The sequence below is a fragment of the Primulina huaijiensis genome, chromosome 3, assembly GCF_012295235.1.
Source record: "Primulina huaijiensis isolate GDHJ02 chromosome 3, ASM1229523v2, whole genome shotgun sequence".
Taxonomy (NCBI): Eukaryota; Viridiplantae; Streptophyta; class Magnoliopsida; order Lamiales; family Gesneriaceae; genus Primulina; species Primulina huaijiensis.
In genome coordinates, this window is record NC_133308.1 from 25,215,420 (window position 1) to 25,228,623 (window position 13,204).

Here is a 13,204-nt window from a genome sequence, read left to right on the forward strand (position 1 = left end):
AATTGAGTTTTAAAATTGTCATTCCTTATTTTACACATAAGTCCTTAATTTAATTACAGTTCACATCTAAATATTTAGTGAGATCCTATAAATAAATAAATAAAAAGTACCATCGAAAATTCTCATTATTTATATATGGGTTATGTTTGATAATTGATTTCATCTCTTATCTTGATCAGGATATGAAACAAAAGAAATATCGTGTAAATAAAAACAACAATAAAGGGTAAATTAAACCGATGCTTGTAAAAAGTATAACTTCTTTAAAACATATTTGTCTCATACGGTATGTGATTCGAGGATCATAATGGATGATTGTTTCACATGATATAACGGACAGATTTGTAGCAACTGTAACACAAATCACTATGCTGACGAACTTAATTAGTACTTGAACTTTATCAGCAGATTACACAGAACCACAAGAAGTTTGCGCAAAGCGAGAGCAGGAGAAAGACTATTGTTGGTGGTCCAATGGCTTGTTGTTGGTGCTTCATATAGCTTGATCGCATCCATACAAAAGGTCAAAGTTGCCATCAATAGACAACCATATAAAGCACCAACAGCTAGCTATATGGAACACCAAAAGTCAGGCAAGTGAGAGGTCTCACGGGGCACGTGAAATGTCTCTATTCTGGAAAAAATAAAATAAATAAGAAAAAGTATCATAGCCTAGGCAAGCTATTTTGTCTTGATCGGTCCGATATTCGACACACTTAGGTCGCGCTTGTACGCTTACACACAAGTCAAACATTTTTTCATTGCAAATCAGACTCTTGATTTGCAACCCTCCGCGCAGGTGTGAGTGAGTCTCTTAATAATAATTCTTATATTTTCATTAAGTATAAAGTTTTCATAAAAAAGTTCTAAAACCCCCCAATATTTTTTGTCTCAAGATTTTTACCGATACAATGAAAAAGCGAGAAATTACAAAAATTTAACAATAATATTGGTAATTTAATTATATTATTTTGGTGGAAAATGACTAAAATTGATTTTTAAAAATAATAATTACGATGCTGTAATTTATTCAAATAAACATATATGACTAAAAATATCATACACCAATATACACATGATTAAAATTGACATTTTGTCAGATACAAACAATCAAACATTATCTTGACTCCGAAATAAGTAAATAAATAAAAATAACAAAGAAAAATGACAAAAAAAAAAATTCATAAAACTTGAAGATTCCTGTTTTGAAATGAATAGTTACATTGTCTACTAATTATTATCCTTGTAGTGGTGGCACCGCCATCACTGGCCGCCGGCCGGCAATTCCAGCCCCTTATTATACAGTTGACGGTCTGTTCGTACATCTTTATCTGCTCTGAACATACCAATGAACATATTTAAAGTGCAAAAAATTATAAATAGTCAAAACTAAATTAAATCCTTAAGTTATATAGAACAATATAGTTTCATTGACCATTACAAAGTCATCAAGCACTTGTTTGAATGATTACCAATTTTTGTAATTCGTTTTTTTAGGAAAATGGAAAATCGAACCGATTTAATCGATTTTTTACAAAATTAAAACTGAATTTCGGAATCAACTGAACCAAATTTTCGGTTTAACCGATATAATTTTCACCACAGTTTGGTCCGCCCTATGAATAATCCTAAGAGTTTCCAACAAGAACAAGAGTATGTCATGGATAATAAGAAGTTCCTATAAGGAATTAGGACGAGTTAGGACGCAACTAAACTGATATCAAGGATCCATCATTTCCGGAGTCCTGAGATTATTTTAATTTTCATATCCTTTGGTTTCGGTCTCCCGGGGACGTACCAACTCGGACCCGTCAAAATTGAGCGGATATGCACAATGCTGACATTTCTTACCGGCGCAAATTTAGCGACGACCAACGACAAGGGTAAAACTCCGATGAGAAAAATGCTGGCTATCAACATCTTGACAAGAAAAGGTTGACTCATGGAACAAAAATGGTTACATCAACCTATTATTTGAGAAAGCAAGATGTCAACAAATCTATTTCAGAGCAAGAAAGGTTGGGAAAGCTTGACAGGCTGCCTAACTCCTACCCAAATCCGTTAATCTAACTATCATTTTCAGAATCTCATTGGATGAAAAAGAAAGTAAAGGCAAGTATTCTAAATATCTGTGATACATGAGAAATGTCTTAATGAGATAATCCATAGACAATTTTCTATCGATGTAATAAGGTAGGGGCACAGACAAAAAAAGGGTTATGTTTTCCATCCCGCGCATCACTCCGTTCGGCTTATATTTTGTTTCACAATTCATACCAAAATCATTGCCACCACCAGCGGTAGTTGCAACGTTTGTTACTTTGTTTCTTCAACATCAGTAGAAAATGACAAGACAAAGATCACGGGGGAACTTGAAAATCAACATCAGTGTCTTTTCTCGAATACGAGGCAAAAAATCTCAAAGTATCCAAGGAAGCGTGAACATGAAACGCTCAAGAATTGTGTGCCAATTGGACTTGGTGGGCCAAGTAGGGATGGTTGTCTCCCCTCCAGTAAAAGTATTCAAATATGTTAAGTCAGCTCAGAAGACTAATCTCCTATGTTCTACCGCTGGTGAACATTATATGTCAGACAAATCATGATAATGTAAACCAGCAACTTGGTAGCATAAATTAATGCAGTAAAGATGGAGATTACTTACCATTTTTCCCATTTTCTACATGCATGACCATTTTGAGTAGCGAGTCCGAGAGTTATTTACGGATGTTTAGAAGTTGCTTGCTTGAATGCAACGGTAGGAGCTATTCTGCAACTCCTCCTCCGATGCTCTAGCACAAGTTGCTCAGCAAACCAGTCGAGTTTCTCGAAATTGCTTTGCTCTCCAATCCTCTCGCCACCGAAGAGGACAGATTCTACGTTTCTCTCTTTCAGCATTTCGTCTCCTATGCCTAGTAGAGTATTGACATTGCTTGTACTGGGGTCGGAGTCGATATTTGCACCACAGTGACTGAAGACGGATCCATTAGCCAGCTAGAAGAAATACAACCACCCAGTTAAATTTATTACTGGTAACTAATATAGTATTGTCAAACCATAATTGTTGTTTTTCAGTTCACCCTGGTTGCAGGAAAATAAGTAGAATTTAATTGAACTGGCCTCCATTAATGTCAAAAAGATCAAAAGTACCATTGTAACTTTTAGTCTAAGCCCGATTAATGTACAAATGGATCAAGAAACGGGAATGAGTAGATTATTGTTCAAATTAACACAAAGTCCAAACAGGACTCTTGAGACAAAAAGTTAAGTAAATCTCTAGAGATAATAAAAAAGAAATAGTTTGAAATGGTGTAGAGGCAGCAACTTATGCATCTAACAAATTTATCCTAAACTATGCATATATTTTTTGTTGAGAAGGGCAAAACACAGAGAGCTCGTCTACTATTAAACATTGACATGGCAAAAAGGGAATCAGAAAATGCACTCATAATGTGAATCTTTATCATCGAGGAAATTGCATTTTTGTTGCCGAGTCACATTCTCAATAATTCAAATCATATCCCATTTTTAGTGCATTAAATAAAATCCAGTCAGGCTAAAGAGAAAAGGACAATTTCATTAACATTTCCCCCTTTTCTTTTCTCCATATAATTAACCATGAACTCAAGGTGATTTTCACAGAAATGATACTGTAAAAATGTGAAGGGGACCTGAAAACTCGAGCACCCTTGAACATATTTGGCATGAACGATAGAAGATTAAAATGGTTAATATGATAGTGATGTTTAAAAGCAGTCAGTCAAACATGTGACTTTCAAAATTTAAGAACTTACTGTCAACCTCTTACTTCAAATGGCATTTACAATTAATCATATCAAGATTAAAAAAAAGAACAATAATCCTATCTGCAATATTATGATAAAAATCTGACTTTCTCTCAGGAAAAAGGGGCAACAACATCAAAATATAATTCTGCAAATGCCTTTTCTAAATGATGGTAACTTTGAAACCATCAATTTTTTTATTTTGAAGAAACCATCAATTTCAGTTGCACTGCATAAAGTATTTTTTTAGTTACAGTCGGGTGGGGGATTTTTTGGTCTAACCTGGGATTGAATACACATCATAGACGAAATACTTATGCCACTACACCACGGGAGTTGTGGCCATTGTATAAAAGATTTGGTTATTCATATTCCGCACACACAGTACACACAATTGCACACAACAAGATCACCGGACCTTGTATTTTAGAATGTTTTCATTATAATTTAGAATAGCATTTGATAATTCCCCCTTTGGCCTGTTGGCCTCTTCTCTTTCACTACTTGACTGCACATTCCCACTCATATAAACACAAAAAAGATTTATGTATATCCCTCCAAATATTCATTAAACTCCTATCCTCATCCCATCCCCCAGCCTGTCCTCCATCAAAATATTCCCAAGAAATTTGAGCTTTTATTTGTTATATCGACATAATAAAATGGAAGACTCCAAGAATTTATCTCCTTCAACATTTTCAGTTGAAATTTCCATGATGTCGCATCGAAAACGCTCCATGTAACAAATAGATGAACTATCTTGCATTAATTCAAAATAATCCATTTTTCCAATCTCAACTAAACGTCAAAATGCAACTCAAACCTTTTAAATTTCCCTTGCAAGTCATTTTAGTACCAAAGATATCCACAGAAATGAATTCTCAATAACATGTTATCTATACTAATATTTATCAACAGTCACAAGAAATTAATCAACTTAAATGGATAATGGCAATAAGACTAAAATATAATATCAATCTTCTTCTACAGTATTTACCTGAATGCGGACGTAATTACTTGTGCGGCTCGGGCCAAAAGCCGCGGCCACAGCCTGGTCAACGAGTTCCACCGCGGCGTCGCCGGAAATCCGAGCCAAGGGTCGGACCCAATCCTCCGCCTTCCATTTCCTAACCTTGTCATAATCGAAACTTCCCTCAATCAGCTGCCCGCCGGCTCCTAGTGAAAGCACCAGAATGTCCTCCACCCCCCTCACGAAGGGAAACTCCTGCTTGTTATGCAGGACGTGCGTAATAGCCGCCGCCGTCGGGTTACTCATGGCCAACCCGCCGTCCACCCCCACGCACCAGGTTAAGCCATCCACAGACCTCATACTGACCGGGTCAGAGAAACCCGGTTCGGCCGACGTGGCCAAACACACCTCCCAGAGGTTGAAGTCGTAGCTGTCCGTCTCCAGGGCGTCGGCTCTGGAGAACAGGAATGGCGCCGCGCTGGAGAGGTCGTAGCACGGGATTAAAACCGGTTTCAACGTGTCTTTCAGCGTCAAAACCCGCCCTGTTTTCGCATCCATGAACGATTCCTTCATCGGCTTATCTAAACCAGCCGTGTACAGTTTCGAACCGCTGCTTTTCTTGAAAATCCGCCTCAAAAAATTGCCACCGGAGCCTCGGGATTTGGCGGGGAGGTAAAGTTTTTCACCCACCGCAGAGAGGAACTTCCACGTGTCGTCGGCGTGGAACATAGGGCGGTCCTGGTCCGATGAGGCGAAAAGCATCGCCGTGAAGATCCCTCCGACGCCTGCGCCGGCGGCGACGTCAAAATAGTCCGCAATTCTGGCATCGGGATTCCCCGACTTATTCTTCAACGTTGTTTCCAAACACCATAACGCCTTGCCCGATATCATGCTCCGCATCCCGCTGCCATCAATGCTCAGAATGCAGACTTTTCCTCGCTGATTCTTCATCTTCAGAACTCCACCACTCTCTGTAACAATGTCGTTTTCTTCAACCCAAAGCTTCTGATCATCATAGCCGAACAAAAACTTGCTCTCCAGTATGGAAAAAATCTCGTAGCATAGTTTATCAGTATCAATGCTGGATTCTTCCATTTCCACAAGTGGGTTCATCATGCTACTCTCATCAATATCCATGAAATCCATTTCCGAAAAATCTTTCTTCACATGAATCATTCCTTATCAAGAATAGCGGCAAGTTCAACAAATGAAGAGCTTATATATATATAAAATCTAGGTGAGATCGATGAAAGGGAAAAGGTTGGCTTGTATGAATTATTAACGAGAAGAAAGACAAAGGACGTGATATAATAGAGCAGAGCAGAAAAGATGTGCGGGACGAAGCAAAGCCAGTTTCTGCAGAGCATGTTTTTATTTTATTGTTTTGCTTTCATTAAAAATTTTAACTATACGAAGGGTTTTTGGATTTCTAATTAAATTTCTTTTTTTTTTTATATAATTTTGAGTTTGGAAGTCTATTAGTGTAAAATTAAATATAAATTAGATTTCAAACTCGATAATTCGTCTCAAATTTAATATTTGGTGTCACACAAACAATGAGTTATCTGAAAGTACATTTCTTTCCCATCCTTGTAAATTTTAGATTTTTCAAGAACTGAATTTTTTTACTTTTTGAATAAAAATTAGAAAGCTTTTTTTATTTTTAGAAAATTAATTTGAAAATTTCAATGGATACATTCCCCATTTGTGTGTTGAGTATATTATATTTAAAATATAAGAGAACATTATTCAACATATGATATCTCGATTTTAGTGGGAAATATGTATATTGTTAATTTAATTTTCACCATATCTCCATCATAATTTTAGTTACATGGTTTTAACAATTGACATCTCCACACAAAAAAATTCAAAGATTTATGAATCGAGTAGATCTTTTATGAGATGATGAGACGGGTCAATCCTACTTATATTTAAAATAAAAAGTAATATTTTTTAAGAAAAAACTTGTGTGAGACGGTCTCACGGGTCGTATTTGTGAGACGGATCTCTTATTTGGGTCATCCATGAAAAAAGTATTACTTTTTATGCTAAAAGTATTAATTTTTATTGTGAATATGGATATGGTTGACCCGTCTCACAGATTAAGATCCGTGAGACGGTCTCACGTGACACACACTCATTTTTTTATGAGTAACGAAAATAGAAGATACGTCTCATAAAATTGACCCATAAGACCGTTTCACAAGTGTTTTTGTGTTATATATTTGAATCAAGATTATTTATTATTTAAAGTTTTTATTTTAAAAAATCGATTTAAATAAAAAAAAACTATATTGGTAAAAGCATATAAAAAAGTTAATAGAATTAAAAAAAATAAATGTAAAACTTAAATGTTCAAATACTTGAGTCGCTCCATCCATATCTACGTAGATTGGTGACCAAACAAGTGACCGCAATGACCAAATGTTGCTAAGTTTTTCAATCTCATATTAACTCTTATTTATGTTACTTAATAATACACATTAAATGGTGAAAAGAAATTATACTTCAACAAAAAATAAAGTTTTGATTGTCAAATGATATTTTTGAAAATAAATATTGTAATATCATTAATAATTGGAAAGAAAAAAAATCTTTCAAACATCAAACGAGATGATTAGACAAAAAACCATCGCTCTTCAAAAAAGTATGGTTCTTTATTTCCTTATACTATACCAGCGCTAGTTGGACCTAAAGGATTGTACGTACTCGTATGCCAACAAGTCAAATTTGTTATGCGTTACGTGATCAATCTTATGAGACAGATTCTAATTGAGTCAATTTTCTCGAAACAACAAATTATTTAGTTTTGTTGTATATTTAGAAATGAAAAATGGTTGGACAAAGTTTTGAAAAAATAGTTTGAGATACCTAAATTTTATTACCATACTCGGGTAGACTTATTCGCTAAGATGCTATCATGAAGATATTATCCTCGTGTTAGATATAAGGATTCGATTTTCACATACAGTGTCGGTCTTCTTTTCCTGTGAAACAATATGACCAAATTAAAGTTTATCCCTTGGATAGAAAATTATCTTTATGTTAGCATGAACTCAACCAGTTCATCTCTTTTTGACATATGTATGATCTTCAAATACCATAAATGAGATAGCAGAGAATGTCACTTGGAGACAATAAGCCACAAAAATTGTATAAATCCGCCTTATTTCTTGCCGAAGCCACACGTGATACATAATGTCTGATGTTATAAATATACCCATCCCCTTCGAAGGAACACCATTCCGCAACAAAATTATTCAACCCGGAAGCAAAAATAGATTCGATACGGAAAATAAAGATAATATTACAACACAAGTTGACACACGCAATCCATAACCTAAATCAAGAATCTCAGTTCTTCACGGTAGTCACGTGCTTCAACAGCATCGAGACAACATCAGGGGAAACTCTTGAAGCCTCTTCCTTGAGGTGAGAGATCTTTTCCTCTGTCTCTTGTTCAAGACGCTTCATGTTGGCTCCCGAGTCTCCACTGCTCTGTTCAGAGAGGAAAGGGACGGTAATCAGAAATTCTTGCAAGAATTTGGCAATCTTACCATTAAGAAACTTGTGGCACTGTAATGCAATAAGGAAATAACTTGACAGAGTTTTTATACGAACAGTCTGCCTCCCACATTCTTCCTAATTTTCTGTCATATCTTACCTCTGAAACCTTTTTCTGAAATTCGGCTTCCATTTGAGCACGGAAATCAGCAATATCCTTCTCGGCTTCTTCTTTTGCCTGCTTCAACCTGTTTTGCTTTGCTGCATGGTAAAGAAATAGAAAATATAAATCGCCTGTCATATGGATCCTTGTCACGCAACATTCAAATGAGCTAGAGCTGAATGAATGCAAAACTTTAAAACGAGTGAAGTATGTAAACACGATGATAAATAGAGCCCAACATCAACCCAATGAAGCTCCTTCTTTTCTTCCTACACCATTAAGTACAAATATAACACACACCTAGTCACTAAGTTAAGGGGGAAAATAAATCAACATAGGTCATTATAATAGTAAAGATGAAAAATATCCCCCTTCAATTTTTAGGTCAGAAAGAAATATATTGACTTGTAATCTAAGCTGCCAACCCCACCTAGCTCGAAAGTAAATTCATGCATAAAAGGGTTGGGTTCTTCAAGTTACAAAAGTGAGACAAAGCCAACAGAAAAATACTATATATATAAATCACTGGTGGCAAAGAGTAATCACCGGTTCTAGCGGTATTGACAATGTGCTGAGCTTCTTGTTCTGCTGCTAGTAACAGTTGAATTCCATTCTGGCTACCACTGGCTGCCATACTGTAATATTGAAGCCATTTATAGGACATGCCAATAAGTGGAAAATTATTTGAAAGACACAGCAGCAAATAAGATCATATGATGCACAAGAATTGAGAACTGAGAAAGATGTAATCCACCTTCAATATAATACAAAATGCTGCTTGTCACAGGAAATAAAAACTTCAACAATATTAAACGATTAAACAAAAACAACATATTATAGCACTGTAACAATGTAACACTCCTACTTATCAGAGATAAAGGTTAACTTTGAGATCTAAACGAGGTGAGAAAAAAGCAGCAGTTCTGTGTGCTCTCTTTTGTCCAATTTTGTTTGAAATTATTTGTTCAATTGTTCCACATGAAAATATATGAATATTTGCAGCACTAATTAAATACAGGTAATTGCGTTTATTAAGGTGATGATAGGGGAAAGAGTCATTTTCACTGATTCCACCAGGTAAACTGTTTAGAAGGTGGCCATGCCAAAAACTACATGGAGTACCAAAAGATTCTGCATTCCGTGATGTTAAAAATTTAAGCTAATTCGATACAATCGTGTTTGAAATTATTAAGACGATGCGAAATTTTTTATTTTGAGTATTGCTCTGCAGTTGGAATGGTCACCTCTAATATCCTTGTCGCAAAGAATTATTTTTCGTAGATATATACAGATACTAATTGTACTCAAAGTTAAGAAATAACAATAAAAGCATACATCCTTCAGGCATTTGACTACCTATTACGGTATTAGAGATAGCTGAACCATGAAATCCTTTTATTATTATTATTTAACAAAAGAGAAATATAACTAACCTGAGATACAAACAAACATATCATTCTGTTTATTTAGACAAAAAAATGGAAACCAAAAATTAGTTCTCATATTTGAAAACCCGAAGGCATTCTGTAATGCACCGGATTAGACAATCCACTGAAACTACACGAATCTTTTATGTTATCACTCTCACGCACCTTGAGAAACTTCCTAGAGGATCACTCATCCCATAATTTCTCAAAATCAAGCACGCTTAACTTTGAAGTTCTTATGTGATGAACTCCCAAAAAGAAGATGCACCTCGTTGACATGAGAGGTATCTATCAAAATTTTAAGTTCTTCTCAACTGTATAGTCTCACACCTGAACAGTCTTGTTATCCCTCTCATTTTAGTTTATGTTTGGTTCATTCATGTTCCCTTTCACCTAGAAGTATGCCAGGAGCCGCTCTTTGTCCGTGCAACCTCTTGGCACCAGCGATCACTCCTCGCCCTTGGGCTTTAACATGTCCACCAGCTTCCGCTTGATTCGTCCCCGAACCACATTGTACTAAGAGAGGTCGGCTCTGATATCATTATGTGTGGTGTCCTCGACTCTCACCGTTAATTGTCATGCAATAATTAATTACCGTTTTAACTCTACAGCGAAAAATGTGATTTAAAATTTGACGGCGTGAACCCAAATTTTATTTCAAAAGATGCTCGATGTTATTATTTTATATAATAGACGAGACACCAAAACTAACAAATTTAGGGCTAATAACCATAATCACATCATATATATTTGTTTCAACTTTTGCGATAACAAAATATTCATCATCGTTTATAAATTCAACTATATATCAGTGCTCAAATACATAACAAAAATATTGCGCCTGATTATGGTATAATTGTCAAATCCGTTAGTAAAAGTTTTCGACGATATAGTATCACTCCATTTATGACATCACAATATAAGTGCTCTCCTCGGACCATTCCTCACCTAGTAGGACTATGGATGTCATGCTACCATCCACACACAACAGTAACAGTCCCCGAGGATGTGAGTATTAACCCCGTATATTAAAAACAAAATAAAAAAACAAAGTGCATTGTAATGAATGACATGTGAATGTGAGACATTATCAAGATAAATCCACATGCAAGGGTAAATAGAATAATGGTAATTGCACAATCGACAAATGCAACATAATAATAGCTTGAGCAATCCGCCAATCTACTATTTAGTGTCAGTCAGCTCACCAAGGATAACAGACATATTGCGGCTTATCGACTTGCAACATCTCTAGGTCCTATCTGATATTATATATATGATCGAGGTGATTATTGTGTTGATACAGAACTGCGCATATCTCTAAAGATGTTGCAGGCCGATAAGACACAATATGTCTGTAATTCTTGGCGAGCTAACTGGCACACGGTAGTAGACTGGCGAAGGAGTGGTCATTACAGCAGTGTAGCCGAGCCTTGTCTGTTGCTCGAGATATTATTACGCTGCATTTACCGATTGTGCAGTTACCATTATTCTATTTACCTTGACATGTAGATTTACCCTAATCATACATTGCATCCACATGTCATTCTTTGCAGTGCACATTTTTATATAGGTTTTAATATACTGGGTTATTATTCACCCATCGGGACGGTTACTGTTGTGTGTGAAAGCTAATCAGGTCAGCATGACGTCCATATTCTTACTGGGTGAGAGGTAGTCCGAGGAGAGCACTTATACCGTTATGTTCATAGATGGAGTACTGACCATGGTAGAGGAGATATTCTATGAATGTCTTGGTGTACTGTTGGTGATGGAGGCAGGCCCCAATTGAGTACCTTTTGAAATAAAATTTTGGGCTCGCGTCGTCGTATATTTTAAATCGCATTTTCGTTATAGAGTTAAAACAATAATTGTTGCATGATAATTACCGGTGAAAGTCGAGTGCCCCCAGACATTGCCAAATCCAAGGCTTATATAAATATTCACTGATGAAACAGAGGGTGAGCATGAGTCGGTTGCAGATATTTTTAAAACCATTTATAGGAACCTCGGTTATATTGAAAACTAAAATGGGAAAATCTGGGCAAGAAAAGACCCAACATATAACATCATCGACACAGAGATTTGAGTAAAAGAAAAAGCACTAGCTAAACTTCACTCTTCTACACCCATCATCTAATTATGACCTAACACCGATTTCTCACAATAAGACATCAAGTACACTTCGAATTGACAAACCGATGGTCTTAGACTCTTAATTTGCGAAGGAAACGACACTAACTCGAATTAAAACAATGGGTGCAATATCCAAATCCTGACTACTCTACTAGAAGGCAACCTCTCCTTAATTAGATCTTCGTCCGGGAAAACAATCCGGTTTTATCATGATATTTGAAATAAACAACTCCAAACACAAACTTAAAATTCATTTCCAATTCGAATCGATAAACACATTTATTTCTTAAAATGCCAATGCCATTCACGCAGATAATCTGCGGTGTCAAAATCAACCCTCCGGACACTCAAATAGGAAAACCCATTTAGATAAACAGTCACAAAACCATTCCTAAAATCCCTCTAGTCCTCACTCAGCCCAGATCTGGTGACATATCAATTGAAATCCAACCGGAAGAAAAAAAGGGGGCAAAAAAATGAAAACCCATCAGAAAACAAGACCCAAAGAATCATCAAACTCGATCAAGCCGTGATCTTGCCCAAAAAAATTCAAATCCCATCATATTCCACAACCAAGACATCGAATCTACATCACGAGAAAATCAAATAAAAAACTTATCCACAATAAAATCACACTTTTTACAAATTAACCGGGAAAATCAAGCAAGTAAACTCATAGTCAACCTCGAAGAAGAACAGCGAGACCCAACAATACAGAGAGAAAAAGTAAAACAATTACCCGAAGAATCGTAGTAGGGACAATCTTCGTGAGATGGAAGATTTGCAAATTGCAAGAGGATCCTTCTACCTTTTGTAAAGGTGGTCTATTAAATAAAAGTAATAAATAAAAAAACTTTCGCTTGAAAATGATGTCAACTAATTTTCAAAAAGTAATAAATAAAAAATCTTTCGCTTGAAAATGATATCAACTAATTTTCATAGAAATAAAATAAATGTAAAAATATTATAAATATAATTATTTGATGCATGGGTTTTACGAGTCTAAAAAATTCAACGTGTTAATTAATACGAGTCGGTCAGGTATGAATTAATATGAATCATTCAAAATTTTAACAAGTCTTTCATTCATTGTTTAAACAGTTTTCTAAAATCTTGATTTTTTATTTTTATAGTTGAAATATGCGTCATACTTATCGATAAGTGAAGACACAAACATTCATTTGAGATCATCTCAAGGGTTAATTTTATGAAACGAATT

At 35.6% G+C, this 13,204-nt stretch overlaps 2 protein-coding genes across 4 annotated transcripts; both read right to left on the reverse strand.

Annotated features, from left to right (window-relative positions):
* Nucleotides 1-1,054: 1,054 nt before the first annotated feature.
* On the reverse strand, nucleotides 1,055-5,997 carry LOC140974026 (patatin-like protein 6). Of its 2 annotated transcripts, none has more exons than XM_073437230.1 (3): nucleotides 4,780-5,997; nucleotides 2,663-2,991; nucleotides 1,055-1,331 (listed from the first exon to the last, which is right to left on the reverse strand). In XM_073437230.1, exons 1-2 carry the CDS (start codon nucleotides 5,926-5,928, stop codon nucleotides 2,719-2,721), a joined length of 1,422 nt encoding a protein of 473 aa, XP_073293331.1. In that variant the 5' UTR covers nucleotides 5,929-5,997; the 3' UTR covers nucleotides 1,055-1,331; nucleotides 2,663-2,718. The 2 variants fall into 2 exon arrangements, with proteins under 2 accessions (XP_073293331.1, XP_073293332.1); XM_073437231.1 differs by having other exon boundaries at nucleotides 1,055-1,336.
* A 1,911-nt stretch (nucleotides 5,998-7,908) lies between these two features.
* Nucleotides 7,909-12,866, reverse strand: LOC140974027 (V-type proton ATPase subunit G 1-like). Of its 2 annotated transcripts, none has more exons than XM_073437232.1 (4): nucleotides 12,725-12,866; nucleotides 8,969-9,057; nucleotides 8,420-8,520; nucleotides 7,909-8,253 (listed from the first exon to the last, which is right to left on the reverse strand). In XM_073437232.1, exons 2-4 carry the CDS (start codon nucleotides 9,054-9,056, stop codon nucleotides 8,110-8,112), a joined length of 333 nt encoding a protein of 110 aa, XP_073293333.1. In that variant the 5' UTR covers nucleotide 9,057; nucleotides 12,725-12,866; the 3' UTR covers nucleotides 7,909-8,109. The 2 variants fall into 2 exon arrangements, with proteins under 2 accessions (XP_073293333.1, XP_073293334.1); XM_073437233.1 differs by lacking the exon at nucleotides 12,725-12,866 and adding an exon at nucleotides 12,670-12,720.
* Between the last annotated feature and the right edge of the window lie 338 nt (nucleotides 12,867-13,204).

Excerpts from the sequence above, each read along its gene's own strand:
- LOC140974026 (XM_073437230.1), bottom strand. The coding sequence starts at position 5,928 with ATGATTCATGTGAAGAAAGATTTTTCGGAAATGGATTTCATGGATATT. Across the intron at positions 2,992-4,779 it reads GTAATTACGTCCGCATTCAG|CTGGCTAATGGATCCGTCTT; the intron begins GTAAATACTGTA and ends TATTTCTTCTAG.
- LOC140974027 (XM_073437232.1), bottom strand. The coding sequence starts at position 9,056 with ATGGCAGCCAGTGGTAGCCAGAATGGAATTCAACTGTTACTAGCAGCA. Across the intron at positions 8,521-8,968 it reads TGTCAATACCGCTAGAACCG|CAAAGCAAAACAGGTTGAAG; the intron begins GTGATTACTCTT and ends TTTACCATGCAG. Across the intron at positions 8,254-8,419 it reads TTCAGAAAAAGGTTTCAGAG|AGCAGTGGAGACTCGGGAGC; the intron begins GTAAGATATGAC and ends CTCTCTGAACAG.